We start from the raw sequence: 27,560 nt of genomic DNA, 5'->3' as shown, positions 1-27,560 counted from the left end.
AGCTCTATCCCAGTGCCATGATAATTCCACCCCTCTGCCCCATCTCCAAGGCAACCTGTCAGAAGAGGACAAAGGGCACAGGAAGGGGCCCCAGTAGGAAGCATAAGTGGAAGCACAAAGCTGACCAAGCTACCGGAACAGACCTCTCCCTGCAACAAAGTCCCTTGCCTCGGCTTTATGTTTCCTTCGCAAAAGACTTAGTCATCTCCCTTCCCATCCCTAACTCTACTTTCTTTTTCTTTTCTTCTTCTTCTTCTTTTTTTTTTTTTTCTTTTTTGAGATGGAGTTTTGCTCTTATTGCCCAGGCTGGAGTGCAATGGCACCATCTCGGCTCACTGCAACCTTCACCTCCCGGGTTCAAGCAATTCTCCTGCCTCAGCCTCCTGAGTAACTGGGATTACAGGCACCCACCACCATGCCTGGCAAATTTTTGTATTTTTAGTAGAGACGGGGTTTCACCATGTTGGCCAGTCTGGTCTCGAACTCGCTGACCTCAGGTGATCCACCCCCCTTGGCCTCCTAAAGTGTTGGGATTACAGGTGTGAGCCACCTCGCCCGGCCCCTAACTACTTTCTATGCCCAATCCCAAGTCTAGCCACAAGGACTGCAAGTCCTAGTGCTGAGCTGGGCCCGGAGACAGTAGACTGTGGGGGGCACAGGACCTACTGAGACACCAGTCTGGGCAGCTCAGGGAGTGCTGGCATCACCCCTTCCCTAATCCCAGGCTGCATGGCTAACGGTTCCTATCTGCAGTCCCAGCCTTCCACTTCCGAGTTCTTCTCTCAGACCACAGTCCCAGCAACCCAGAATTTGGATTGGAGTCTGGAAGAAATGCAGAAGGATTAAACGACCACCTTTCCATTAGAAGGCCCCATCCCTTAATCTTCACGGGTGTGCCCAAGCTGTTAGTTCAAGTTTTTTGTATGAGGGTCAGTCGGGTTGTACTCAGATTAATGAAGCAGGGAAACTGAGGCAGAAAAGTGTCCTGTGTTCAGGAGAGGTTGGAGAAACAAGGAGGTTTTCAGGACTCCTCCTTAACACTCCCATCCCCATCCTGTGGGAGATCCGAGGATTCCCCTTCCGGACCCACTCCCTACATCGTCGAGTCCCGCCCCCCTCCAGTCCCCTCCCCAGGTTCAGGGCGGGGCCGGTCGGTGAGTCAGCGGCTCTCTGATCCAGCCCGGGAGGGGACCGAGCTGGAGGAGCTGGGTGTGGGGTACCTTGGGCTGGTGGGGAGGCCGAGTTTGGGAGCAAGTAGGGTCTGATTGAGCTTGTGTTGCGCTGAAGGGAGAGCCCTGGGTCTAGGGGAGAGAATCCCTGAGTGTGAGACCCGCCTTCCCCAGCCCCTCCCAGTTCCCCCAGCGACGGCCACTTCCTGGTCCCCGACACAACCATGGCTGAAGAACAACCGCAGGTCGAATTGTTCGTGAAGGTAAGAACACTTCTCTCCTCAGCCACCCAAATTCCTGGAAGCCAACTCTCACCTTTCCCCCGGTCCAGCCTTAACTCCGCAATCCCTTCTCTCCTTGACTCCCTCTCCCAATCTCACGTGCACTCTTTGGTTGAGGGGTGGCTTTGAGAGGGGAAGACGTTAACTTGTTAGCAAGTAATGAGAATTCTAGGATCAACCCTGAAAAGTTTGTAAAAGTGCAAGTTTCTAGCAGCCTAAAGGAAGGGAAGTAGAGAAAAAGGAGAATTCCCAAAAGTGAGACTGGGATGGGGTTAGGGGGCGAGCTGGTGAAGGGATAGTGGGGGCCCAGCAGGATTTAGAAGGGGCAGAGGGGAACCTCAGGACATGTGTCCCTACAAGATCTGAGGGTGAGTAGTGCAGTAGGGGAGGGGTGTGTGTGTGTGTGTGTGTGTGTGTGTGTGTGTGGCTGGAGACGCTTCAGGGAAGAGGGTGTGTTGAGGGAGGCCTGAGAGTGAGAGCAAGTAAATTGGGAAGCTTTGGAGGGGTGGAACAAAACAGGAGACTGGGATCGGAGTTTGAAAAGCAGAGCTGGAGAGGTGATCGGGTGGCATTGAATATCCCCAGGACTGGGGAAAGGGAGAGAAGGGGAGGTGTCAAGAAGACGTGAGTTTAACGTAGCTACCACAAGGATGGGTGGGAGAGAGATCAGACGGAGGAGAGAGCTCGGTTAGGGCATTTTGGGATTTCGGGGTTGGAGAAATAGAAGACTTGCCCCAACTCTCTCCTCTGTCTGCGGGTGTGGGTGAGGAGAGATGGTCCAATGGCATTTGGGTAGCAAAACTGCAGGCAGCAGGCTTCTCGGTGTCACCCAGCTCCCCTCTGATTCCAGCGGCCGCTCCCCTCCCTACCGCTGTTGCATTCTTTTCCCAGTCTTGGGACCTCCTGTCTGTGCCCCTCCCTCCTTTCCGTAACAGCGTCCTCTTCTCCCCGCTCCGTTTGTGTCTATCTGTTGGCACGCACGTCTCCCCACCCTCCACTTTCCTGCCGCCTTTCTTTCCCCTTCCCCCCTTTTGTTTCTCTCATCTTTGTGTGTCTCTGCCTGTGTCTCCCTCTCCCTTCTGCTTGGGTTTCTCGGGCAGCCATTCCCTCTCCCTGGGCCCAGGGAAGTCGGAGCGTGCTTGGGTCCGCCCCCAGGTGTGGTCCCCACCTCACTCTCACATTCGCCTCTGGGGCTATTTTTACTCCTGGGTGAGGCTGTGCCACAGAGATTCCGGCCCTGTGTCCTGTGAGAAGATGGTTATTGCAGTCAGAGGACTTGTGCTGGGAGACCCTGGCAGCGGGTTAGGGGTAGCCTTAGCTGCCCAGGCCTCATCCTCACAGTCCCTACCCCCACATCCTTAACAGGAAGGAAGCCGGAGACAGAGAGATGAATCACCCTCAGCTTAGGGGGAGGTGTCCCTTGGGCCAATGAGGTCACCACTTGCTAATTAGAGGGCAGCCTCTCTCTGTAGGGCCGTCCACATCTCTAAGGCGAGGCCCAGGGCCCCTTGACTAGACTCCCCACCCAAACACAGCTTGGATTGGAGGTGTAGAGAACCAAAGCTCTGGCTCCCAAACCCCACCCCACCTCTCCTGTCTTCAGACTGTACTCCCTTCAGGAACCCAGAAATCCAGGCTTCTAGCCTACAACTCTGGCCTCGCTGAAGTTCCACACCCTTCCCTCTCTAGGATTCAGATCCTCCCAAGTTCTCCAGGACCCCCTTCCCCTACCTACCTCCCACCTGTCCTCAGTGTCTGGGGAACCAGAAACCTGCCTTTGCAAAACAATTTCCCATTGATCTGCCTTAGGTTTGACCCAGGCCCAAGGGCGAAGAGCCCATAGTGAGGGGACAGTGTATGTGTCATGACTAGGCAGAAAACAGCTGGTCTGGGAGTGGGAATGCAGGGACTGGCCTAGGGATGGGTGGGGTGCACCAGGCATAACCTTGGGTTGGGGTTGCTTTTCAGGCTGGCAGTGATGGGGCCAAGATTGGGAACTGCCCGTTCTCCCAGAGACTGTTCATGGTACTGTGGCTCAAGGGAGTCACCTTCAATGTTACCACCGTTGACACCAAAAGGTAGGCCTGCTTCTGTTCCTCGAAACACCCCTTGTGTACACATGTGTGCAAACACACACTCACCCACCCAAGTCCTTCTGTCGTGAACATTTTTGCCCTCCCCCTGGATTTCCTTTGTTATCCCACGTCCTCCATTCCCCCTTTCTGGTTTTCCCTGACCCCCATTTCCAGTCCTGATGCCTGATCCTTTCTCCAGGCGGACCGAGACAGTGCAGAAGCTGTGCCCAGGGGGGCAGCTCCCATTCCTGCTGTATGGCACTGAAGTGCACACAGACACCAACAAGATTGAGGAATTTCTGGAGGCAGTGCTGTGCCCTCCCAGGTACAGGGGCACTCAGAAAGTGGAGAGGTGTAGCAGGGAGATTCTGGGAAACAGTTTGCAGAAATGGAAAACAGAGATGGTGGTGGGGCTGGTGCGGGGAAGCTAGCTGAGGTTCCTCCCAGGAAGACATCTTACCTCATTTTCCCATTGCCTTTCAGGTATCCCAAGCTGGCAGCTCTGAACCCTGAGTCCAACACAGCTGGGCTGGACATATTTGCCAAATTTTCTGCCTACATCAAGAATTCAAACCCAGCACTCAATGATAGTGAGTCTTGTGGATCAGAGGCCTGGGTCCTGGGAGGAATAGAGAGGACCCAGCGGGTAGGAGACATTAGGGGCACCTGGAAGTTCAGATATCAGGGAGATGAAGCAGATGTTGGTAAATTTCCCCCAGCTTCCCATTTTTGCTTTACCTCTATATTTCCCTGCATTTTCACTGGCCAAGACTTTTAAGCCTTTCTCATTTGTTCCCTAGCCTCTTCTTTCCCACTGAGGACATTAGTTGGCTGCTGGCCTGTTTTCTGGCAGAGTAGGGTTATGCTTAAGAACAGTCATCGCTGGGCGCGGTGGCTCACGCTTGTAATCCCAGCACTTTGGGAGGCCGAGGCGGGCGGATCACGAGGTCAGGAGATCGAGACCACAGTGAAACCCCGTCTCTACTAAAAATACAAAAAATTAGCCGGGCATGGTGGCAGGCGCCTGTAGTCCCAGCTACTCGGAGAGGCTAAGGCAGGAGAATGGCATGAACCCGGGAGGCGGAGCTTGCAGTGAGCCGAGATTGCGCCACTGCACTCCAGCCTGGATGACAGAGCGAGACTCCATCTCAAAAAAAAAAAAAAAAAAAAAAAAGAACAGTCATCACTCTAGATCCAGACTACCTGAGTACAAATCCAACTAGCTGTATAATTTTGAGCAATCATTTCACCCCTCTGTAAGTCCATTTCCAGATCCACAAAATTAGGATAACAATACCTATTTCATGGGTTGATATAATTTTTTTTTTTTTGAGATGGAGTCTGGTTCTGTCGCCCAGGCTGGAGTGCGGTAGCGCCATCAGCTCACTACAACCTCCGCCTGCCGGGTTCAAGCAGTTCTCCTGCCTCAGCCTCCCGAGTAGCTGGGATTACAGACGTGCATCACCATGCCCAGCTAATTTTTGTATTTTTAGTAGAGACAGGGTTTCACCATGTTGGCCAGGCTGGTCTTGAACTCCTGACCTCAGGTGATCCACCTGCCTCAGCCTCCCAAACTGCTGGGATTACAGGAGTGAGCCACTGCACCCAGCGATATAAATGAGTTTGTAAAATGTAAAGTGCTCACTTTGGGAGGCCGAGGCTAGCAGATCACCTGAGGTTGGGAGTTGGAGACCAGCCTGGCCAACATGACTGGTCTCTACTTAAAAAAATACAAAAATTAGCCAGGTGTGGTGGCAGGCACCTGTAATCTCAGCTACTCAGGAGGCTGAGGCAGGAGAATCATTTGAATCTGGGAGGCAGAGGTTGCAGTGAGCCGGGATCATGCCACTGCACTCCAGCCTGGGCAACAGAGCAAGACTCCGTCTAAAATAAAATAGAATAAAATAAAATAAAATGTAAAGTGCTTAGAATAACACGTAGAAAAGTAACTACATGAGTGTTAGCTATTATTATTTTGGACTCACCATTAGTATCCACCCCCAACGGGCCCTTTTGGACTATGTCAATCTTTTCCTGAAGTTCTAATCAATTCCGTCTCTTGCACAGATCTGGAGAAGGGACTCCTGAAAGCCCTGAAGGTTTTAGACAATTACTTAACATCCGCCCTCCCAGAAGAAGTGGATGAAACCAGTGCTGAAGATGAAGGTGTCTCTCAGAGGAAGTTTCTGGATGGCAACGAGCTCACCCTGGCTGACTGCAACCTGTTGCCAAAGTTACACATAGTACAGGTGTGTGGTTATTGCGAGAGGGGAGGATGACCGCTGGGATGGCCCTTTGAGGAGCTCCCACATGGGCTTCCCCTGACAACCACTCTAAAGACGGTTTCTTTCTTAGGGTGGTTTTCATAAATTGCTACCAATGGCAGACCCCACCCGTCCTTTGTGGCAGTCATTGCTGGCAAGACCACTGCTTGAGATAATTATATTCCATGATATAAGTCGTGGGTGCAAACAGATTAGCAAAGAGGAATACATCCCAGTATTACTTTTGAAGAATGCTCTTCCTGTCTTGGTATCACTGCCAAATTCCCAGATTAGACAGAGCAGGCTTTTCCTAAAGTCAAAGCTTTAACTTTCTTTATAGCTTTAGTCTTCACTTTCTCTTGTGGAAGATCAAAACTGCTGGTTCCCATGTTTTTGTCATAGTCTCAAAGCTATGGTTTAGTTTATGCAGCATGGGCCTGACGTCAGTCTGCCACACAACTATGTAGTGAACATCTGTGTACTAAGCATTGAAAGATACACAAGTGTATGGTGACTGGGCCTTGCTCTCAAAGGGTTGAAATCTGAGACAATAAAATATTCACATGAAAGTTAAGAATATATGATGAAAAGTCAGATAGGCTGGGCACGGTGGCTCACGCCTATAATCCCAACACTTTGGGAGGCCAAGGCTGGTGGACCACCTGAGGTTAGGAGTTCGAGACCAGCCTGGCCAACATGGTGAAACCCCATCTCTACTAAAATTACAAAAATTAGCTGTATATGGTGGCAGGCACCTGTAATCACAGCTATTTGGGAGGCTGAGGCAGGAGAATCACTTGAACCTGGGAGGTAGAGGTTGCAGTGAGCCAAGATCGCGCCATTGCACTCTAGCCTGGGTGACAGAGCAAGACTCCGTCTCAAAAAAAAAAGTCTGATGAAAAATATAGAGACAAAAGTCACTTGTGTCAGTGCCTGAAGTGGTATAGGGGGAAAAAAGTCACTGTGGAAATACAAGAGGAGAATTTTATGATATGTAAGTTATATCTCAAGTTTTAAAAACTCAGGAAAAATGGCTGGTTATTAAAAGCCAGGATTTCAGTAAGTGAAAAGGAGGGCTAACGACAGTACAAGACAGTGAGGAGTTGAGCTGGTTTTATCATGTCGGCCTGGGGAGAAGGGAAAGCCATGGCTTCTCTGGGGCTAACATGTTGGTCCCTCTCCTCTCCCCATCCTCAGGTGGTGTGTAAGAAGTACCGGGGATTCACCATCCCCGAGGCCTTCCGGGGAGTGCATCGGTACTTGAGCAATGCCTATGCCCGGGAAGAATTCGCTTCCACCTGTCCAGATGATGAGGAGATCGAGCTCGCCTACGAGCAAGTGGCCAAGGCCCTCAAATAAGCCCCTCCTGGGACTCCCTCAACCCCCTCCATTTTCTCCACAAAGGCCCTGGTGGTTTCCGCATTGCTACCCAATGGACACACTCCAAAATGGCCAGTGGGCAGGGAATCCTGGAGCGCTTGTTCCGGGATGGTGTGGTGGAAGAGGGGATGAGGGAAAGAAATGGGGGGCCTGGGTCATATTTTTATTGTGGGGTGGGATGGGTAGGACAACATATTTCAGTAATAAAATACAGAATAAAAATCAAGTGTTTTTACGCAATGGGGGTTTGAAGTGTGGGTGACATGGAATGAGGGGTGGGTCAGTGATCTTGAGCTCAGGGCAGAAGCCAGGAATTAAGAAGGGAAATGTTTGTGGTGGGGCTATTTTTTGTGCCGGTCCGCCGTTGCGCTGTTCTGAGGTCTACGAAGCATTTGCAGCCGCCGCCAGGGCCGGCCAGATCTGGGTGGGCCTGGGCAGCGCTCGCTGGGCGGTGCCGATTTCTGGCAAGGGGGGCGCAGTCTGGAGGTAATGGGCGCGGCTTAGCAGGGCGGAATGGGCGTGGCCCGGAGAAGCCCCGCCCCGTCCCGCTTAGACAATGCCCCGGAGCCGCCAGACCGTCGCGCCCCCGCCCCATCGTAGTACATGAGCTCGCCTACCCAAGGACCCCCTAAAAGCCAGAGCTCCCAGTCCCCGAGGCTTGAAGACGGGGACTCCCTTCTCCACCAACTCCGTCCTCGGGGGGGTGGGGCTCCAGCCGAGATCACAGCGCGACAGGAGTGGGGGTGGCCGCTGGAGGTGAGTCTTGGGTGGGGGGCCCTGAACAGTATGGGGGCCGGAGTTTGGGGGTGCCAGGCCCATGCCTGCACCGGACAGAGAGTATGGAGAGCCGGCATTTGGGCGCGGAGCTAGGCGGGGTGGACTTTGGGACATAGACGGGGAACCGGGTCCTGGAGCCGGGAGTAGTGCCAGCGCCCCGGAACCACGCCCCCTGTTTCCCCGCCCCTCGTATTTCGCTTTAGACCTCTCCCAGTCCTTCGGGACTCGGTCTGGTTTATACTAGGTCGTGCTAGGGGCAGCGTGACCAGCCAGGGCGGAGAGAGGGTGCTTAAATCCTTAGGCTCGAACTCCTCCCTTCCTACCTACCTCTCTCCCTTCTCGTTCGGGTATTCAGGACTTCCATCCCCCAGCCCCTGCCTCTCCAGCTTTCTCCTTCTGTCCCATAACCCCTGCGGGTCCCGGGCCGGACTTCAAGTCCCTGCCGTAGCGAGCAGCTGAGGGTTAAGGGGGCGGGGCTGCTGCATTTTTGGGGAGTGAGCGCATCCTAGTGGCTGCCAAGAGGGGCTCCCGATAGGGACCTCACGAAGCCCCCAAGCAGGGGCAACAGGTGTTTTGGAGATTAGAGACCCTAGCTTTGTTCCTCAGGCTCCTCTTAAAGAATCTGACCCCTGAGGGTGCTGGGTAGAGTGGGGTCGACAGGAGCGGAAGGTCTGGAGGGGGTGGGGCGGAGTGGGAGGGACGCCTAGAGATGGCAGGAGGAAGACCTGGGCGCTCTTAACCACCCCCAACGCCCTTGTCTGCATGTCCTTTTCTCTGTCTCCTCCTTTTCTGTTTCTTCTCCCAGACAGGTGAAGAAACAAGAAAACTAAGAAATCCGAGCGGTTGGAGGGGGCGTCTGTGTGGATGGGATGGGGACGCCGGGGGAGGGGCTGGGCCGCTGCTCCCATGCCCTGATCCGGGGAGTCCCAGAGAGCCTGGCGTCGGGGGAAGGTGCTGGGGCTGGCCTTCCCGCTCTGGATCTGGCCAAAGCTCAAAGGGAGCACGGGGTGCTGGGAGGTAAACTGAGGCAACGACTGGGGCTACAGCTGCTAGAACTGCCACCTGAGGAGTCGTTGCCGCTAGGACCGCTGCTTGGCGACACGGCCGTGATCCAAGGGGACACGGCCCTAATCACGCGGCCCTGGAGTCCCGCTCGTAGGCCAGAGGTGAGAGTCATGGCGCGGGTGTGGTATGGGGAAGGGCAGGAGGAGCTGGATGTCGGGGCTTTGGGGAAGAATTGGGGATGGTGGTGTCACAGCTGCGTGCCCTCTTCTCCTATCCTAAGGTCGATGGAGTCCGCAAAGCCCTGCAAGACCTGGGGCTCCGAATTGTGGAAATAGGAGACGAGAACGCGACGCTGGATGGCACTGACGTTCTCTTCACCGGTGAGGCTGGGGGGAGGTACCCCTGGGTCTTGGCACAGGGAAGTAGAGTTTGGGAGACTTGGCCGTCTGGAGCCTTGTTTTCAACTCACTCCCGCCCTCAAACCTCCGCGGCCTCCCGGACTCAGGCCGGGAGTTTTTCGTAGGCCTCTCCAAATGGACCAATCACCGAGGAGCTGAGATCGTGGCGGACACGTTCCGGGTGCGGAGCGGGACCAGCCTAGGGAGGGAGCGGGGTGCAGGTGGGGGCCGGAAGGGCCTGGGAGCCCGCTTGAGGATATGAGAGGCAGAAAGCAGCCTATGTTTGAGGATATCCCATCACCCCTCCCGCGCCCCTGAATACCTACCCTCGCCCTCCCTAGGACTTCGCCGTCTCCACTGTGCCAGTCTCGGGTCCCTCCCACCTGCGCGGTCTCTGCGGCATGGGGGGACCTCGCACTGTTGTGGCAGGCAGCAGCGACGCTGCCCAAAAGGCTGTCCGGGTGAGGAGGGGGCGGGGCCAACGAAAGTGGGCGCGGTTCTGGGCCCGGGAGGCCGGGAGCTGGGAGGCTTAGGAAATTAGCCCCAACCCCTGCCCTCATTGGGCTGTCCATCTTATATGAAAGAACACACGAGTCAATAAGAAGTTACAACAGCAGGACTGGGAACAGGGGTGATTAATTTGCTCTTCCGGAGTTTCAGGAAACCCCAAAGGTGGCACCTAAACTGTGACTCTAAGGATGGGTAGGACAGATAAGGGGAGGGGCTGTGGAAGGTAGGGGGTTGAAAATAACTGCATGTGATTCCAAGGTGGAAATTAGCAAAGGTAACTAAAGTACTTAGTGTCTGACATACAGTAAGCTCTATGTGCTTGCTGTCATTATTTTCCACAAATGTCAGCCTGTCCCCAGCCCTTAGTGGTGGTTGAGCAGGCGGACTCAGCTGTGGAGAGGTTCTGAGACTCAAACACTTCCTCTTTCCTCTAGGCAATGGCAGTGCTGACAGATCACCCATATGCCTCCCTGACCCTCCCAGATGACGCAGCTGCTGACTGTCTCTTTCTTCGTCCTGGGTTACCTGGTGTGCCCCCTTTCCTCCTGCACCGTGGAGGTGGGGATCTGCCCAACAGCCAGGAGGTGAGAGAGGGCAGGAACTCCAACACCAAGCACCATCAGAGAAAAGAGTTTCAGGCTTTCCTAGTGGGAGGAAGGAAGGGTACCTTCTCTAGAAGCCTGGGTGGGGCCACTCTGAGCTGGCTGGAAGAGTGGCCTGGCTCAGCCTGAGGTCTCACTCCCCTCTCCCCACTCCGTGTCCTCCCTGTGCAGGCACTGCAGAAGCTCTCTGATGTCACCCTGGTACCTGTGTCCTGCTCAGAACTGGAGAAGGCTGGCGCCGGGCTCAGCTCCCTCTGCTTGGTGCTCAGCACACGCCCCCACAGCTGAGGGCCTGGCCTTGGGGTACTGCTGGCCAGGGGTAGGATAGTATAGGGAGTAGAAGGGGAAGGAGGGTTAGATAGAGAATGCTGAGTAGGCAGTAGTTGGGAGAGAGCCTCAACATGGGGGGAGGGGAGAGTGTAGGGAAAAGGATAGGGTCCACTGGGTGAATCCTCCCTCTCAGAACCAATAAAATAGAATTGACCTTTTAGACTGGGCTGTGACTGGTGTCTTACTGGGGCAAAGGGATAGGGCAGGGCTGAAACCTGAGGTTGGGGTCAGTGCAGGGAAGAACGCCTCTCATTCAAAAATCTTGTTAAGTACTTACCAACTCTTTGCCCAACCATGTCAGAGGTACTTGAGCACAAGATGGACAAGACAGAATTTCTATCATGGGAAGTGTGTCCAGGGCAGAGAAAAGAGTGTATGGGTGGATTGCTCACTGAATTTATCTAAATGTCAGATGATTCAGAGACTGGTAGATTACCAGTCCACCCCTATTTGATAAAGAAAAAGAAATGACACTTCTAGGGACATTCATTTTCATTCATTCATTTACTGAGGCTTAGCAATGATATCAAAAGGGTCAGTCTCCTAACGTTGGGGAGCTCACAGTACTTGCAAATTTCTTACAAATTGAAATACAGGTTGTCATGGAACAATTTACAGAAGGCTGTTTCTATGAGGGAAATAAAGGGGGTGCGCCCTAGGTCATCAAAGTATATGCAAGGGGTGGGCAAGGAGGGTCAGCTTCCCAGAAAGGGCCACACTTGAACTGAGGATAAATAAGAATTAGCCAGGCAGATAGTGTGGAGGAGGGAAACGGGCAATACAGGAAGAAGGAATTGCACTGGGCAAAGACATTTTGGGGCTAGGGAGAATTCTCTAAGGCTGGCACTTTCTAAGATGTGCATGTGGAATGACAGAGGTAAGCCTGGAGAGTGGCCAAAGTGCTGTAGTACCTTATATCCAAAGCCAAGGCACGTGGGCACAGAGCTGAAGCTAAGGAGAGTACTTCAGTTCTGTAATAAGGGCTGTCAGGAGCAGTTATCTCTTGAGTAGGATCTCTCTGACTTCAGGGAGGAAAGCAAGGGTAGGAGGATGAGGTGGGGCTATGGGTAATCCAGGAAGGAAGTGAGCAGAGTACATTCACGTGGCAGCGCTGGCCATGGAATACAGTGTGGGTTTGACAGTGATATTAAGATAGAAAGACTGGACTTTATGGCTCATTGTGTGGGAGTAAGAGAGAAAGGAGGTCTGCGTGACTCCCAGTTTCTGGGTTGGGCTACTGGGTTGTTAAAGAGAATACAGAGGAGAATTAAGTGCGCAGCTTCAGAGATGACAATGAGTTGGGTTTGACATTCGGAGTGCAAAATGCCTGAGGTCAGTGAGGCAGAATGTCTAAGGGGAAGTTTTTTTGTTTTGTTTTTTTTTTTTGAGACGGAGTCTTGCTGTGTCCCCCAGGTTGGAATGCAGTGGCGTGATCTCAGCTCACTGCAAGCTCCGCCTCCCGGGTTCACGCCATTCTCCTGCCTCAGCCTCTGGAGTAGCTGGGACTACAGGCGCCCGCCAACACGCCCAGCTAATTTTTTGTATTTTTAGTAGAAATGGGGTTTCACCGTGTTAGCCAAGATGGTCTCGATCTCCTGACCTCGTGATCCGCCCGTCTCGGCCTCCCAAAGTGCTGGGATTACAGGTGTGAGCCACCGCGCCCGGCCTAAGGGGAAGTTTGTTAATCCCAAATCTGAGATCTGAGCCAGAGAGAGTTCTGGGTGTCATTTGCAGAGGTGGGGGCTGAGGACTGACTGTGGATGAGAGTGTCCCAGAAGAAGAGAAAGGGACAAACCTAGAATGGCGGGAAATACTGTAGGGATATGGAGCAAGGAAGAGGAGTCCAAAAAGAAAACACCAGCAACAAAGAAAAACAGCTTAAAGAATGGAGTAATCAGGCCGGGCGCGGTGGCTCATGCCTGTAATCCTAGCACTTTGGGAGGCCGAGGCGGGTGGATCACGAGATTAGCAGATCGAGACCATCCTGGCTAACACAGTGAAACCCTGTCTCTACTAAAAATACAAAAAAATAGCTAGGCGTGTTGGCAGGCGCCTGTAGTCCCAGCCTCTCAGGAGGCTGAGGCAGGAGAATGGTGTGAACCCGGGAGGCAGAGCTTGTAGTGAGCCGAGATTGTGCCACTGCACTCCAGCCTGGGCGACAGGGCAAGATTCCATCTCAAAAAAAAAAAAAGAATGGAGTAATCAGAGGCCAAACCAGATGAATGCTGAAAATGTCTACTGGGTGTGGCTATTAGGACGTCACTGGCAACCTTATGGAGAGCAGATGAGCAATTTCAACAGATGAGCAGTGGGGACAAAGTGAAGGAGAAGAAAATGGAAGAGGCAGGTGTATGCCCCTGGTTCCAAAGCTTGACCGTGAAGGGAAGGGAAGAGATAAGGCAACTGTCTGGGAGTTATTGATTCTTAAGATAGGAGCTAGGAGGCTGGGCACGGTGGCTCACGCCTGTAATCCCAGCACTTTGGGAGGCCGAGGCAGGCGTATCATGAGGTCAGGAGATTGAGACCATCCTGGCTAACATGGTGAAACCCCATGTCTACTAAAAATACAAAAAATTAGCTGGGGCTGGGCGCGGTGGCTCACGCTTGTAATCCCAGCACTTTGGGAGGCCGAGGCGGGCGGATCACGAGGTCAGGAGATCGAGACCACAGTGAAACCCTGTCTCTACTAAAAATACAAAAAAATTAGCCGGGCGTGGTGGCGGGCGCCTGTAGTCCCAGCTACTAGGAGAGGCTGAGGCAGGAGAATGGCGTGAACCCGGGAGGCGGAGTTTGCAGTGAGCCGAGATCGGGCCACTGCACTCCAGCCTGGGTGACAGAGCAAGACTCCATCTCAAAAAAAAAAAAAAATTAGCTGGGCATGGTGGCGGGCGCCTGTAGTCCCAGCTACTCAGGAGCCTGAGGCAGGAGAATGGCGTGAACCTGGAAGGCGGAGCTTGCAGTGAGGGAGATGGTGCCACTGCACTCCAGCCTGGGCAACAGAGCGAGACTCTGTCTCAAAAAAAAAAAAAAAAGATAGGAGCTAGGGCTTGATTGGGTATAGAGAGGACACTGGTGGTGAGGGAGACATGGAGGTTATAGGAGAGACGGGAGTAAGTTTAGAAGTAAGATCAGTGGCAGAGACAGCCTAGAACCCAGGTCTCCCAACTCCAGTTTAGCGCTTATTTCTATACCATGGTGCCTTCCTCTTCCAGGTGAGGGACCAAGGAGGGGAGAGGGATTATGGGGAGCTGGGATCCCCTAGCTTGGGAGGTTTGGAGTAAGGGCTTCCCTTCAAACTACAACTGCATAGATGGTGGAGGCATCAGCAGGGTCCACTGTGGACAGCCGGCGGGGCCTGCTGAGGGCTAGATGGTCCAGATCCGCATAGAGCAGGCTCTGGAGGAGGAAGGGGAGGAAGACAAGATGGTCTCCACAGTCTGCCTTGGGGTTCAGGCCTTTTTTTTTTTTTTTTTTTTGGTCCATTTTCCTCAGAGATTCTGGCCATCCCCTTCCCATCCCCATGCCCTTACCGGTTCCTGGTCCAGGTCCCCTGGAATCTTGGGCTCTTCCTCCTTTACTGGCCTCTGGGGCTCGGTTTTCACAAGTGGAGCTATGTGGGGGGGACAGAGCTGAAGGATGGAAAGAAGGTGACCAACGTGTCTGCTCCCAGCAAGGGCTCAGACTCGGGAATTGAGGGGTGGGGAGTGGGCGTGTAGGAGAAAGAAAATGGGGTGGAGTTAGTCTCACCAAATCTAGGGAGTGGTCGAATCGGTTGCGGGGGCAGGCGCCTGAAAGGGACATATGAGTCTTTGAGAGCCACCAGTCTTGTCTCACTGGTTCTCCTGGGACTCACCGCGCCAAGGGCAGTCCAGCAACTTGAAGGCTCAGACCGGAAACAACTTAGACTCTACCCCCACCGACAGTCCAGCCCAGGCTCTAACTCTGCTGCACTTCCAGCTCATCTCCTCTGGTGGGCCTCGCTCCCACCTTGCTCCCACCACGAGCCAGTGGCCTCGCTCCCACCTTTGACCTCTCCCATTCTTCGCCAAGCCAGGACCAGAGCTCTAGGTCTAGCTCTTTCTTTTGCGAAGGTTCTGGTCCTGCCCCTTCCACCTCTGGTCACTCCCCATTTAACGAGGCCGGGTCCCTCCTGCTCACCTGTGCAGCCACCAGACCAGGCCCAAAGCTCCCAGTCCCAGCACCAGCCCAGCGCCCAGCAGCGGGATCAGGAGTTGGGGATACACGGACCCTGGGGGAAAGGCGTGGCGGGGAGGGATGCTGAGGTCAGGGGTTTGACGAGGGAGAGCCAGCTCTCCCGCTCAAGAACCCCCAGCCAAGGCCCTCTTCCCTCCTCCGGGTATGTATCGGAGTTAAGTACCCTTGTGCGCACAGGCCTGGACCTACCATGGGTAGGCCCGGGGGCCTTGCAGTAGGTCCTGTCCCCCAGCACGTGAAGCACTGTACGGCTCTCGTCCTCGTGGCGGCCCTTGCAGAAAAAGGTGCCCGAGTCCCCCGCGCTCAAGAGGAGCTCCAGCCGCCGGATACCAGAGTCCAGGGAGCGTAGGCGGCCGACGAAAGGCTGGAGGGGAGGCACGGTGGGGGTCCCGCTCGAAGAGGCCCACAGGATTGGTCGGCGTCCTTTGGACAGGCCCTTGCAGGCCGGGAAGCTGGGGGCCCAGACCCAGCGGATGGGGTGAGAGACTCCTACGCAGGAGAGATTCACCCGGTCCCCAGGGCGGCCGTCCAGAGAAGCTAGGAGAGGCCAGAGGCTGTGGTTAGGGCAGGTCCATAGAGCAAGACGACCCTCCATCCCGTCTCCTCTTTCTCTTCTCTCTTCTGCACTCCAGCCACCCTAGATCTTCTCATACACAACCCACCCTACTAGGCGGCCCCTTTCTTGCTTCAGCCCCTCTGCATCTATCACAACTCTCCCAGGGATCGCTTACCCCCAGGGTTCCCTTGGGCCCTCGAGAGCAGCAGCGGTAGCAGCTGCAGAAACACAGCCATGGTTGGGATGTGGTGAGGAGAAGCTGCGAGTGAATCAGCGGCGTGGGGCTGGTAAGGGTGGGGGGACCGGAGGGAAGTTGGGGGTGGGGAAAACGGAGGGGCTGGGGGGCTCCGATAAGAGAGGGGGCGGGGCCACCAGCTGTCCAGATCCCTTTGGGAATCCTCGCAGGCAAACTCGGAGTCCTCGAATGGCGCTCACTTACAATGTGTGCTCGGGCCATTTACACAAATGCTTTGGCCTGCTTAACTTTTCAGGCGCGCTTATAATCCCAGCTAATTAAGAGGCTGAGGAGGGAAGATCGCTTGAGCTCAGGAGGTCGAGGTTGCAGTGAACTGTGATCAGGCCATTGCACTCCAGCCTGGGCGACAGAGCCAGCCAGACCCTGTCTCAAAACCCACAACAACAAAAACCCCTATTTTGTAGGGGATTGTGATAACGAAATAAAGTAATACATGTAAACTGCTTAGAATACATAGGATCACTATGTAAGTGCTTGCCATTATTATTACTTTTCTATTCTTTTTTTTTTTTTTTTTTTTTTGAGACAGAGTCTTGCTCTGTCGCTAGGCTGGAGTGCAATCTCGACTCACTGCAACCTCCGCCTCCTGGATTCAAGTGAGTCTCCTGTCTCAGCCTCCCGAGTAGCTGGGACTACAGGCACACAACACCACACCAGACTAATTTTTGTATTTTTACTAGAGACGAGGTTTCACCATGTTGGCCAGGATGGTCTCGATCTCTTGACCTTGTGATCCACCCACCTCGGCCTCCCAAAGTGCTGAGATTACAGGCGTGAGCCACCACACCCGGCCTACTATTTCTATTCTTATTTTAGCTTCTACCTCACCTCTCTGTGCCCATGCTGTTCCTCCTGCCTTGGTACCCTGCCCAAGTTGGCAGGTTTTGATTGGGGAGGTGCTTTGGAGCAGGTGCACACAGCCACACCTAGGACAATTGCTGCTGCTGGACTGGAGCAACAAGGCCACACCAAGCGCAAGTGGAGCATGGGTGACGTCCTGAGAACCTTCATGGGAGCCTGAGGCAGCCCCTACTTAGCAGACCTGTGGTGGCTCTCCTGGATGAGTAGCCCCAGCCCCTGCCTCTGCTGCTATGGCATCACAGAAGCCATCAGTGAGTCACTGATGGCTGAGCAGGCATTGGAAAGACCGAGTGGGGGCTGAATGGAGATTAATTTGACCCATTCTACCCCCAATTTCCACCAGCATGCCCCTATCAATGTCCAGCAGGGACCCAGGGACCCAAATTCAGCAATTAATTTGGGCCTCATCCTTTTGTCCATTTTCCAGGAACCAGCAGAAGCTACCACCATGGACACTGTAAATCACAGAGGCTTTGATGATGCTCCTTCAGAGGACTGAGCAGCAGGACTCTTAGCTGGGGGCCAGGAAGGGCATCTTGGCCTGAAACCAAGAACCACAATGGCATTGGTCACTAGTGGCACCTGCCCTCCCCCATCCCTCTCTCCCATCCCTACTCCCCACTCAGTCCTGCTCAGTGCCTTCCCACCCCTTGTCTTTTCTCTGGTCAGCTGTGTAGTAAGTGGGAAGGGAGGGGCTACCAGAGGCAGGGAAGGGAGGAGCCTTTGGGTTTATAAGTTCCAAAAAGGCCACTCAACTCCCAGAGCTGGATCCTTGAAAATCTGCTCTATCAGCTGCTATGGTTGCCACCATTCTCAGGACCCTCGCCATGAAAGCCCTTCTGCTGCTCACCCTGTCTGCTCTGCTCTGCTGGGTCTCAGGTGAGCACCTGGGGGCCCCAAAGACCTGGTTTGCCTGGTCGGGACCTTTACACCCTGCTCTACCCACTTCCCTGCCCTACCCACCACTCAGGATCCCAACACCCCCAGCCCCAACTGGCTCAGCTCTCCTGTGCCACCAAGACCAGGCTTCCCTATGACAGCCTCCTTGCTCTATTTCTCAAAAGGCCAGGTCTCCATCCATCCTCCCCACCTCCAAGAAAGACCCATTTCTCTCACCTGCCAGGGCTCTGGGTCCCCTGTTCCCCACTCCAAGGTGTCTCCTCCTTGGAAACTCTGGTATCCAGTCCCCCAACCAGCCCCACTTCAATATGCAACTCTCCAGAATCTAGCTTACCTGCCTTCTCCTCTATCTGCTGTGCTCAGTAAGGTGTCCTCTCAAAGACCTAGGCATCCAGCCTCAGGCTCCTTTTGTAACCCACCCTCCCCATCTACTCCATCAGGGACTCACATGTTCTGTCTCTCAGCCATGGCCTTTCCTAGATACTCCCCTCCTGGGTTGCATACCCCCTCCCATACCAGGGATACAAACTTTCTAGATGGTTGCAGTGACATCTAAGAGCCTCCATGGAAATAGAGCGTTTTCTTGAGCCTTCTGAAGAGGGGACACCTGGGCCACTCACCTCCAGGGTGAGGTGGATTTCACTGAGGTACACTTACCAGGTTCCTCCACCCTTGGACCCTGCATCACCAAATCTTGCCTGCCCAAACCTTGAATTAACTGAAGCAGGAAACTTGGGGTGCCGCCTTCTGTATCCACCCTCTCCATTTTGATAAGGTGCTAAGATGGAATCTGGTGATCTGTCTGTCAGGTATGATTCCTTTCTGCTGAAGAGCTACTGGGGTGAGAGGATTCTGTTCAGGTCTGGTTCCTCTTCCCACACTCTTGCCAGCTCCAGGAGGTGAAGAGTAAATTGTAAATTGCTAAAGCTGGCCACAGATGGCTTTCTCGCCAGCCTCAAGTTCCAAGGCATTTCTGACAGTGTTGTAACCCTCATGATTTTCATTTTTATTATTTCTCCTTCTTTCAAGTTTCCATCTCCTCCTTCACCACCCACATTCTTTCCCCATGGTATCTTCCTCACATTCCATCTATCTCCAGCCCCATGTTTTTCTTCATAGCTCTGTCCCTCTTGACTCACCTCCAAACGGGGTGGTGTGAAGGAAGATATGTAGGGCATGGGCCTTTCACAAAGCAACAACTCTACCCTTACCTGCCGCCCACTTTCCATTTTCCCTGCATCACTCACCTGCTCTGTGCTTGCTAGACCAAACAGCCAAACAGGTTGGAGCACCTACGTGATGGGCTCTTCTCCACCCTCCACCCCCGCCCCCAGCTCAGCTTATCCCCAGGTAAGTCAGAGACCCCATCACCTCAGCCTGACTTGTGTCTTCTCAGCTGACATTCGCTGTCACTCCTGCTACAAGGTCCCTGTGCTGGGCTGTGTGGACCGGCAGTCCTGCCGCCTGGAGCCAGGACAGCAATGCCTGACAACACATGCATACCTTGGTAACATCCCCTTCCTTAGTGGGGTGAGCAGGGAGGTGGGAGACTCTATGGCCAGGACTGAGGCCCAAATGGGTCTAAGACTGAGATGGAGAAGCAGAGGATTATAGCAATGATAATATTTGGCCAAAGATGGTTGAGTGCCAGGCAACATCCTATGTCTTTGCGTGCCTCTTTTTCAATTAATGTTCGTGACAACCCTGTGATGTGGGTGCTATTATTATATTGAGAAAATGGCCTCAAAAGGAGACAGTAACACAGCTGGGCATGGTGGCTCATGCCTGTAATCCCAGCACTTTGGGAGACCAAGGTGGTTGGATCACTTGAGGTCAGGAGTTCAAGACCAGCCTGGCCAACATGGTGAAACCCCATTTCTACTAAAAATACAAAAATTAGCCAGGCATGGTGGTGGGCGCCTGTAATCCCAGCTACTCCGGAGGCTGAGGCAGGAGAATCCCTTGAACCTGGGAGGCGGAGGTTGCAGTGAGCTGAGATGGCACCACTGCACTCCAGCCTGGGCGAGAGTGAGACTCTTGTCTTGAAAACAAAAAACAAAACAAAACAAAAAACAGAGACAGTAACAAGTCCAAGGCCTTATGGCCAGCAAGTGATAGAACCAGGACTGGGGGAGTGGTGGGTAAGGACATGCAGAAGGAAGATCAGACTGAGAAAAGAGAAGGGGAGGGGCAGGGACAGAGTTGGGAAGGAAGGAAGCCTAGGTGAGTGGATGGGGTGGGGAGGTGGACACAGGCATGCCAGGTACCCATCCTGGCTGATTCCCTGCCCGTTCCCATCCCTAGGTAAGATGTGGGTTTTCTCCAATCTGCGCTGTGGCACACCAGAAGAGCCCTGTCAGGAGGCCTTCAACCAAACCAACCGCAAGCTGGGCCTGACATATAACACCACCTGCTGCAACAAGGACAACTGCAACAGCGCAGGCCCCCGGCCCACTCCAACCCTGGGCCTTGTCTTCCTTACCTCCTTGGCTGGCCTTGGCCTCTGGCTGCTGCACTGAGACTCATTCCATTGGCTGCCCCTCCTCCCACCTGCCTTGGCCTGAGCCTCTCTCCCTGTGTCTCTGTATCCCCTGGCTTTACAGAAGGGTCTCTCCCTAGCTCCCATTTCTTTAATTAAACACTGCTCCGAGTGGTCTCCTCATCCATCCTTCCCACCTCACACCCTTCACTCTGCTTTTTCTGGGTCCCTTCCCACTTCCTTCCAGGGCCTCCATTGGCTCCTAGAAGGGCTCCCTACTTTGCTTCCTCCACTCTACTGTCCCCTACTTGAGGAGGGATTGGGATCTGGGCCTGAAATGGGGCTTCTGTCTTGTCCGCAATGAAGGCTCCCACAAAGACCTGATGACCTCACTGTACAGAGCTGACTCCCCAAACCCAGGCTCCCATACGTACCCCGTCCCCCATACTCAGCTATTTCCATTTTGAGTAATAAATGTCTGAGTCTGATAAAATGTACATTTATTATAAGAAGACCTAAGGGTCAGGTCACCTCCCAGGAAATAATACTCTCAATCTCCCTCCCTTACACAGGAATCCTTCAGGGAGGTTCCCTGGGAGGCTGGGCTGGGGCAAATGGAGAAACAGGTTTTTCAGGTCTTCATCCTCCCTTCCAGTGTCTCCAGGTGGCACACAACAACTCATATCCTAAATTTAGGCCACACCCCTGATGTATTGCCAAGAAGAAGGTGCAGCCTGGCTTGAGGGCTCTCCAGAAAGGATAGGAGAGGCACATGGGGATGGGGCCTGAGACCCTGTTTCTTCAGTTTCTCTCAGGTTAGAGTCAAAGGCCTCACCTGGCCTGGTTAGTAAGTAGGGCACCAAGCAGTTTTTACCTACCACAGTTTTTACATTTCTTTTCTCAATTCAAAATAGTCCTATTGGGAGCCAAGTTGCAAATGGGAGAAAGGGGAGCAAACCCAGACTCAGGCTCACAAAAGCCTGGCAACCCCACTCAGTGAATTTCATTGCTAAGGAAGATTTAACCCAGCAACAGGATCCAGGAGCCACAGAAGGCAGATAAGCCATTGTCCTTTGGGGTTTAGTTGGTTAAGGAGTGCACCACTGTAATTAAGCCCACTGTTGCTTGGTAGCCCCCAAACTAGAACCTGGATACCCCATATTACCCTTTTGGTCCTCCCATCAACCAAAGATAGATGCAATTTTCCAGTCAGCTGTAGAGTGGTTCATAGATTTTAATGACTCACAGAAGGATGCTTGTCTTCTCACATTAGATGTTCAGATGTCCCTTGTTCCCTTGCTCCCTTGTTCCCTTCTCTACTCCTACTCCCACTACCCGCTCCACAGTCCTGGCAATAGACAGGTCAGGGCGGTGGCTGCTGCAGCCAAAATGCATGCAGGGGCCACATGGCTTGCCACGGCGCTGTTGCACAGGTCTCCCAGGTAGCAGTCCCTGTGGGCTGGATAAGTCACGTCTCCCACTGACTCTGTCTCCACTTGATTGCAATGATGGGCTGCGATGCAGGCTGGATGTTGGCGAATCAAGGTCACTGGGGCTGAGAGAGAGAATGAAACTGGGGTGTTGGACTCCTGGCTTCAGGACTTGCCTTCTAGGGCAGAGCAGATGTGATTTCAAGGAGCCCAAAGGGATTTTCAGCCCCCTCAAAAAACACCTCCCTGAAACCAAGTGATCAAAGTTAATGCACTGACCTTGTAAACTCCTGATGTGATGCAGCAAGAAGGATGCAACATCACTTCTGCAGTACTCTTGCTTAAAATGCATGACCTCAATCTCATCATGGCAAATATCAGATAAATATAAATCGAGGGACATTCTATAAAATAATTTTTAGTATTTCAAGTATACGTACTTTTTTTTTGAGACAGAGTTTCACTCTTGTTGCCCAGCTGGAGTGCAATGGTGTGATCTTGGCTCACCGCAACCTCCACCTCTTGGGTTCAAGCAATTCTCCTGCCTCAGATTCCCGAGTAGCTGGGATTACAGGCATGCACCACCATACCCGGCTAATTTTGTATTTTTAGTAGAGATGGGATTTCTCCATGTTGATCAGGCTGGTCTCGAACTCCTGACCTCAGGTTATCCACCCGCCTCGGCCTCCCAAAGTGCTGGGATTACAGGTGTGAGCCACTGCATCCAGCACATAATTTTTTTTTAATCTAAAAATGATTTTATTTAATTTTAGAGAAAAGATCTTGCTCTCTCACTCAGGCTGGAGTGTGGTGGTGCAATCATAGCTCACTATAGCCTCGAATTCCTGGGCTCAAGTAATCCTCCTGCCTCAGCCTCTCAGGAAGCTGAGATTACAGGTGTGTGCCACCATGCCTGGCTAATTTTTTAAAAACATTTTTTGTAGAGATGGGGGTCTCCTTTTGCTGCCCAGGCTGGTGTCAAACTCCTGACCTCAGGCGACTCTTCTGCCTTGGCCTCCCAAAGTGCTGGGATTACAAGTGTGTGCCACCAAGCCTAGCCTAAAAATTATTATCATTATTTTTTTTGAGACAGGGTCTCATTTTGTTCCCCAGGCTGAAGTGTAGTGGCATGATCATGGCTCATTGTAGCTTCAACCTCCCAGGCTCAAGCGATCTTCCCTCTTCAGCCCCCTGAGTAGCTAGGACTACAAGCATGTGCCACCACGCCCAACTAATTTTTTAATCTGTTTTGTTTTGTTTTGTTTTGTTTTGTTTTGTTTTGTTTTGTTTTTTGTTTTTTTTTTTTTTTTTGTAGAGACAGGGTCTCCCTATGTTGCTCAGGTTGGTCTCTCAACTCCTGGGCTCAAGTAGTCCTCCCACCTTGGCCTCCTAAAGTGCTGGGATTACAGGTGTGAGTCACTGCACCGGCCCTAAAAGTAATTTTTAAACTCCAGGTATAAAATAATTTATCAGGGCTCTTCAAATGTGTCAGGGTCATGAAAGACAAAGTAAAACAGTACTGGCACAGATCAGAGGAGACTAAGAAGACATGAGAGCTAAATGCAATGTAGGATCTTGCTAAATCAAATAAAGTCTGTAGATTAGTTAGTAGTATTGTATCAATGTTATTTTGTGATTTTGATAATTGTGCTATGGTTATGTAAGATGTTAGCATTAGGAGAAGTTGAGTATTTCTGCAACTTTTCTGTCAATCCAAAATTATGTTAAAATAAAATATTAAAAACATGTACACACACACACACACACACACACAGACACACACACACACCCCTCCCTGGTCCTTAACTAATGCCGAAAATTTGAAGTTTGGTTTTAACTTTGGCCTTTCAGGGCCAGAGCTCTTCATTTGTGAGCTAATGGGCCTATGAGATTCTTTTAGGAGAATAAGGAGGTGGGGAGGTGGGGGCACAAAGACTGTGGGCCTCTCAGGGGCTCCGTGCCAGGAGCCAGAAGGGGTATAGACTGCTCTCCTCTAATAGCCGCACCATCTGCCCAGAGCCAGACTGAGCCTGGAGGGTTCTGGAAGCCAGAAGGATTGACGTGGGGCTGCAGGCAGGAAAAGGCTGCGGGAAGAGGGAGAAACTGAGGACTCACGGTTTCCAGGTAGCTTGATCTGTTCCAGGCCTGGCTGGGGTCTGCCCTCGCCACAGGTGGTCACGGCCTCTTTGCAAGAACTGCTGGAGCTTCCACCACAGTTGTAGCACCGCATTCGGTTTCCTGGCAGGAGAAAAGAGGCGCTGGACCTGGGCCCTCGGTGGAGCTGGCTGGCAGAAGGCCTGTGTGAGAAGCTAGCTGGCCGCCTCCTTACCCAAGGCAGCTCCTAGCAGGGAGCTGAGAAAGATCCCAACAAACTGGGGTTTCATCGCAGTCTGCCCGTGTCAGGATCGCCTCTACCTCCTGCCCACCCCCCTCCCCAGCCCGGCTCTGCCCGCCTTATATCCCCCTTGCCTTGAGCTTTATAGGGCTATAAAAAAGGAGGAAAGAGTCTCCCCCAGCAGGCACCAAGGGCCCCAGTGGGGACAGGGAGGGGCCCCACAGCATGCTGTCAGCATCCTCTGGAGTCCTCAAACTCCTTTATCCTCAGCAGCAGTCTGTGGACCAAGAAGAAGCCCTGGGGATCCCTGATACCCTTTCACAGGGTCCTTGAGGGTCTTCCTTTTGCAACTATCTGTGTAAGGTCAGATTTTCTTCATATACTGGATTTCAATGAAAACAACATATCCCAACAGACTGAATGCAGAAGCAGATAGGAAAACCCAGGCATCTCCCACGAAGCCTGACATTAGATTCACAAAAATGTAAAACAATGCTCAGCTTCTCACTGTGCTGTGGAGAAAGAATAGTTATTTTTCACAAAACTATATTTTGTTAGCATGTAATACTTTATTATTTTTATTGTTTAAATAAATCAATAAATACCTACTTTAAATGATCTGTTTTAATTTTTAATGTAGTAAATATTGATATAACCTCATAAAGAAAAGCTCTTCAGAGTCTTAAGTAACTTTGAAAAGTGTAAAGAGGTCCTGAGATCAATGTTTTTGAGAAGAGCTGCTCTCCTGGGCACCTGTGTCTCCCCTATCTTCACTCCCTATTCCTAGTCTTATTCCTCCTGGTACATGCTGGCTCTGATTCCCCAGATGGGCCTTCCTCCTTCCCAATCTCTTCAACCCCAGCCTTCCAGGCTGTATCACCACCCCCCTACCCCAAATCCCATCCATGCCTTCCTTTCTAGTGATTTCTCCCCAGTGCAAGCACATCAGGCAGGCCCTCCAGCCCCACCCGTGGTTATTTCTTTCCTCCAAGGTAGTAAAGCTGGCAGGGATAATTACAGGGTAGGAATGTTGAAGCTTGAGGGGATCAAAGGAATCTGAAGCTGGGTGGGGTCCGCCCTTACACAGCTGGGCTTTGTGTGTGCATGTGGGTGGGTGGGTGGCGGTATTGTTGATTCTACACTCAAACAGATCCACGCCAGGGCTGTTTAGGAGGGTGACTTTGAGAGACATGAAAGCACTGAGGGGGAAAGACAGAGAAAACAAAGACAGAGAAGCTGAGAGAGCCAGGGAGCAGCTTGAGACATGGGGAGGGAGGGAGAGGAGTAGGAGGGAAGGCGACAGACACAACTCAGGAGCAGGAGAGGAAGCTGAGTTACAGAGAAAACACGCTGAGAGAGCAGAGGAGACCCTCCAGGCAAGGGCAGACTCCTTGCAGGGGCAGGCTGCCCCCCCCACCCGCTGCCTGCTGGGTCAGGCTGGTGAATCTGGTCACAGTTCCGCCCCCCAGATTCACTCCCTAGGTGTGTTTGTTTACTGGTTCCTCCCTGTCTTGCTCAAATGCTCCAACTCTACAAATCCCGGGATCTTGGGGTGCAGATCACCTCTCCCAGATTGCTGAGCCTGTGTCTGGCCATGGGCACCTCTGGCGTCTTCCTCTGCGTCCTGTTCCTCTGTGGTGCACTGGGTAAGGGTGGGCTGGGGAACTTTCAGTGGTCAGGGCTGGGGGCGGGGACAAGGGCATGTGGAGGAACCTGAGGGCTGGGGAGGAGAGGGGTGTGGGTGCTGGAAGAGGCCAAGAAGAGAGCTGGGGGAGTGGGGGACTTCAGGGAGACCAGCCACTGGGAAGGCCAGCCTGATGAGGTGGGAAAGGAAGAGTTTCCTTTCAAGGCATTTGAGAATAACTGCCTCCTCCTTGCTGCATCTTTGACCCGCCCCTGTCTCCCCTATCCCCTATTTCACCTCTTGCTTCTGTGCCCTTTGGTCAATGTCAATTTCCATTTTCCTATCTGTCTCTGGTGCCATTTACTTAACTTTTTCACTGACCCCCTCCACTTCCCTGCTGCTGGGTCTGGCTTTTTGTCTCACTCTTTTTATGTTGGTCTCTGATTCTCGTGGCTTCTGTTCACGTCTGCGCATCTCTCAATCCCTGTACCCCTCTTGCCTCCGTCTCTGTTTCTTTTCCTGCATCGTCTCCCTTTTTTTTTTTTTTTTTTTGTGACAGAGTCTCATTCTGTCACCCAGGCTGGAGTGCAGTGGCATGATCTTGGCTCACTGCAACCTCAGCCACCCAGATTCAAGAGATTCTCCTGCCTCAGCCTCCCAAGTAGCTGGAACTACGCCCGGCTAATTTTTTGTATTTTTAGTAGAGACAGGGTTTCACCGTGTTAGCCAGGATGGTCTCAATCTTCTGACCTCATGATCAGCCTGCCTCAGCCTCCCAAAGTGCTGGGATTACAGGGGTGAGCCACTGCGCCCGGCTATTTTTTCTATTTCTGTTGGCTTTCCTCCCTTGTTCCACAGCTTTCCTCTCTCTGCTTCGTGTGTCACCTCTTTCTGTGATCCCTCTCTGGATCTGGCCTCTGCCTGCCCCACAGGGAGGGTTTGCCTCTCCTGCTTCCTAATCTCTGCTGCCTCAACAGGTCTCACCATGTCCCCTGCCCGGGGAAGGCTCTGCTGCTACACCTGCAGCTTCGGCAAACCCTGCTACCCTGTTCCGACCGAGTGTCGGGACTATGAAGCTTGCAGCATCAGTATTGGCACCTCAGGTAGGACTCCGGTCTGATGGCCCTTCTCCAGGCGGCTCCCTACCTCCATCCATCCAGCCTTTCCTGTGGCCCCTGCCTCAGCATGCCTCCTTCATCCCACAGACCAGAGTGAGATCACTGAGCGAAAAAGCTGCCTCCCAAGGGCCCAGTGCCCTCTGCCGGGCTATGCCACCTACTGGCTGCACTCCTACACTCTGCGGCACCACTGCTGCGAGCAGGACCTGTGCAACACGGCCACTTCCCCACAGCAGCTCACCAGCCTCCTCGCCTCCCTGCCCCTCCTCGTGGCCAGCTTCACTGGGAGAGGACACCTCCTCCACTAGCTTCCGTGGATCTGCAGCCCCCAACCCAGGATCCCCCACCATCACCGCGGCCCTGGAAACACCTGCACAGACACTTTGAGATATGCCCAAGAACCTAACTTTGTACAGAGACCCCAGATCTCTCAGCAGACCCCTCACAGACCCCTCACAAGGCCTGGGGAGGCACTGCCCAGCGTCCAGCCTCATAAAGAACACCAATTCTGTGTCTTTTGTCTTTTCTAGATGCCCATTGCTGATGCCCCGTGTCAGCCCAGGTCACTGGCAAGGCAGGCATTTTGATGACACTGTGGATCTCCGTCAAGGGGATCAAAGGAGCATCAGGTATGGTAAGGAGGAGAGTCTTGCTAGGAAAGACTAATGTGGTAGGTCGGGAACTCAGGATGGAGGGCTTGGGGGACTATGAAGAGTACCTTTAATAAAAGGTCTATCTAGGAGTCCAGTAATACTGCAGATACTGCAGTGTGTGTGTGTATGTGTGTGTGTGCTCTAAGAGCAAACTATAGCTGCTTGGTGGGTTGGGCTGGAGCTGGAACCTGGACCACGGCACTCCCCTCATTCTCTATCTGTGTCATTTGCGTCCTTTTTCTCGCCAATGGCTTAGTTTAAGCCCCTGCAGCCTGAAGGCTTTAGGTGAGACTTCTGAGAACGCTTTTCTCCAGTAAGGCCCAAGCTTGAGCAGAGACACAA

General features: G+C 52.9%; 6 protein-coding genes across 18 annotated transcripts; 4 read left to right on the top strand and 2 right to left on the bottom strand.

Annotated features, from left to right (window-relative positions):
• The first annotated feature begins 386 nt into the window (after nucleotides 1-386).
• CLIC1 (chloride intracellular channel 1) lies at nucleotides 387-7,409 on the top strand. Of its 2 annotated transcripts, XM_032141303.1 has the most exons (7): nucleotides 387-904; nucleotides 1,344-1,432; nucleotides 3,419-3,528; nucleotides 3,725-3,850; nucleotides 4,009-4,115; nucleotides 5,593-5,774; nucleotides 6,987-7,409. In XM_032141303.1, the coding sequence occupies exons 2-7, from the start codon at nucleotides 1,394-1,396 to the stop codon at nucleotides 7,146-7,148; spliced, it is 726 nt and encodes a 241-aa protein (XP_031997194.1). In that variant the 5' UTR covers nucleotides 387-904; nucleotides 1,344-1,393; the 3' UTR covers nucleotides 7,149-7,409. The 2 variants fall into 2 exon arrangements, with proteins under 2 accessions (XP_031997194.1, XP_031997193.1); XM_032141302.2 differs by lacking the exon at nucleotides 387-904 and having other exon boundaries at nucleotides 1,164-1,432.
• Nucleotides 7,410-7,654: 245 nt separating this feature from the next.
• DDAH2 (DDAH family member 2, ADMA-independent) lies at nucleotides 7,655-11,315 on the top strand. Of its 6 annotated transcripts, none has more exons than XM_032141296.2 (7): nucleotides 7,655-7,925; nucleotides 8,752-9,112; nucleotides 9,232-9,331; nucleotides 9,457-9,530; nucleotides 9,691-9,810; nucleotides 10,294-10,443; nucleotides 10,633-11,312. In XM_032141296.2, exons 2-7 carry the CDS (start codon nucleotides 8,816-8,818, stop codon nucleotides 10,747-10,749), a joined length of 858 nt encoding a protein of 285 aa, XP_031997187.1. In that variant the 5' UTR covers nucleotides 7,655-7,925; nucleotides 8,752-8,815; the 3' UTR covers nucleotides 10,750-11,312. The 6 variants fall into 6 exon arrangements, with proteins under 6 accessions (XP_031997187.1, XP_031997188.1, XP_058288320.1 ...); XM_032141297.2 differs by lacking the exon at nucleotides 7,655-7,925 and adding an exon at nucleotides 8,117-8,293; XM_032141298.2 differs by lacking the exon at nucleotides 7,655-7,925 and adding an exon at nucleotides 8,434-8,514.
• A 2,710-nt stretch (nucleotides 11,316-14,025) lies between these two features.
• On the bottom strand, nucleotides 14,026-15,798 carry MPIG6B (megakaryocyte and platelet inhibitory receptor G6b). Of its 5 annotated transcripts, none has more exons than XM_032141291.2 (6): nucleotides 15,738-15,798; nucleotides 15,196-15,543; nucleotides 14,950-15,040; nucleotides 14,539-14,579; nucleotides 14,322-14,401; nucleotides 14,026-14,187 (listed from the first exon to the last, which is right to left on the bottom strand). In XM_032141291.2, exons 1-6 carry the CDS (start codon nucleotides 15,796-15,798, stop codon nucleotides 14,083-14,085), a joined length of 726 nt encoding a protein of 241 aa, XP_031997182.1. In that variant the 3' UTR covers nucleotides 14,026-14,082. The 5 variants fall into 5 exon arrangements, with proteins under 5 accessions (XP_031997182.1, XP_031997184.1, XP_031997185.1 ...); XM_032141292.2 differs by having other exon boundaries at nucleotides 14,114-14,187; nucleotides 14,322-14,420; XM_032141293.2 differs by lacking the exon at nucleotides 14,950-15,040 and having other exon boundaries at nucleotides 14,322-14,420.
• A 1,641-nt stretch (nucleotides 15,799-17,439) lies between these two features.
• On the top strand, nucleotides 17,440-20,546 carry LY6G6C (lymphocyte antigen 6 family member G6C). Its single transcript, XM_032141288.2, has 3 exons — nucleotides 17,440-17,558; nucleotides 18,976-19,086; nucleotides 19,884-20,546. Exons 1-3 carry the CDS (start codon nucleotides 17,477-17,479, stop codon nucleotides 20,096-20,098), a joined length of 408 nt encoding a protein of 135 aa, XP_031997179.1. The 5' UTR covers nucleotides 17,440-17,476; the 3' UTR covers nucleotides 20,099-20,546.
• Nucleotides 20,547-21,274: 728 nt separating this feature from the next.
• On the bottom strand, nucleotides 21,275-26,637 carry LY6G6D (lymphocyte antigen 6 family member G6D). Of its 3 annotated transcripts, none has more exons than XM_032141286.2 (3): nucleotides 23,818-23,899; nucleotides 23,604-23,726; nucleotides 21,275-21,613 (listed from the first exon to the last, which is right to left on the bottom strand). In XM_032141286.2, exons 1-3 carry the CDS (start codon nucleotides 23,870-23,872, stop codon nucleotides 21,390-21,392), a joined length of 402 nt encoding a protein of 133 aa, XP_031997177.1. In that variant the 5' UTR covers nucleotides 23,873-23,899; the 3' UTR covers nucleotides 21,275-21,389. The 3 variants fall into 3 exon arrangements, with proteins under 3 accessions (XP_031997177.1, XP_058288420.1, XP_031997178.1); XM_058432437.1 differs by lacking the exon at nucleotides 23,818-23,899 and adding an exon at nucleotides 26,594-26,637 and having other exon boundaries at nucleotides 21,319-21,613; XM_032141287.2 differs by lacking the exon at nucleotides 23,818-23,899 and adding an exon at nucleotides 24,138-24,222 and having other exon boundaries at nucleotides 21,319-21,613.
• On the top strand, nucleotides 25,162-26,873 carry LOC116459780 (lymphocyte antigen 6G6e-like). Its single transcript, XM_032140511.1, has 3 exons — nucleotides 25,162-25,469; nucleotides 26,425-26,550; nucleotides 26,653-26,873. Exons 1-3 carry the CDS (start codon nucleotides 25,343-25,345, stop codon nucleotides 26,871-26,873), a joined length of 474 nt encoding a protein of 157 aa, XP_031996402.1. The 5' UTR covers nucleotides 25,162-25,342.
• The last annotated feature ends 687 nt before the right edge of the window (nucleotides 26,874-27,560 follow it).

Source organism: Hylobates moloch, unplaced genomic scaffold (assembly GCF_009828535.3).
Source record: "Hylobates moloch isolate HMO894 unplaced genomic scaffold, HMol_V3 SCAFFOLD_20, whole genome shotgun sequence".
In the NCBI taxonomy this organism is placed as follows: Eukaryota; Metazoa; Chordata; class Mammalia; order Primates; family Hylobatidae; genus Hylobates; species Hylobates moloch.
Note: the sequence above shows the minus strand (reverse complement) of the source record. Positions and strands in the feature narration are given on the sequence as shown.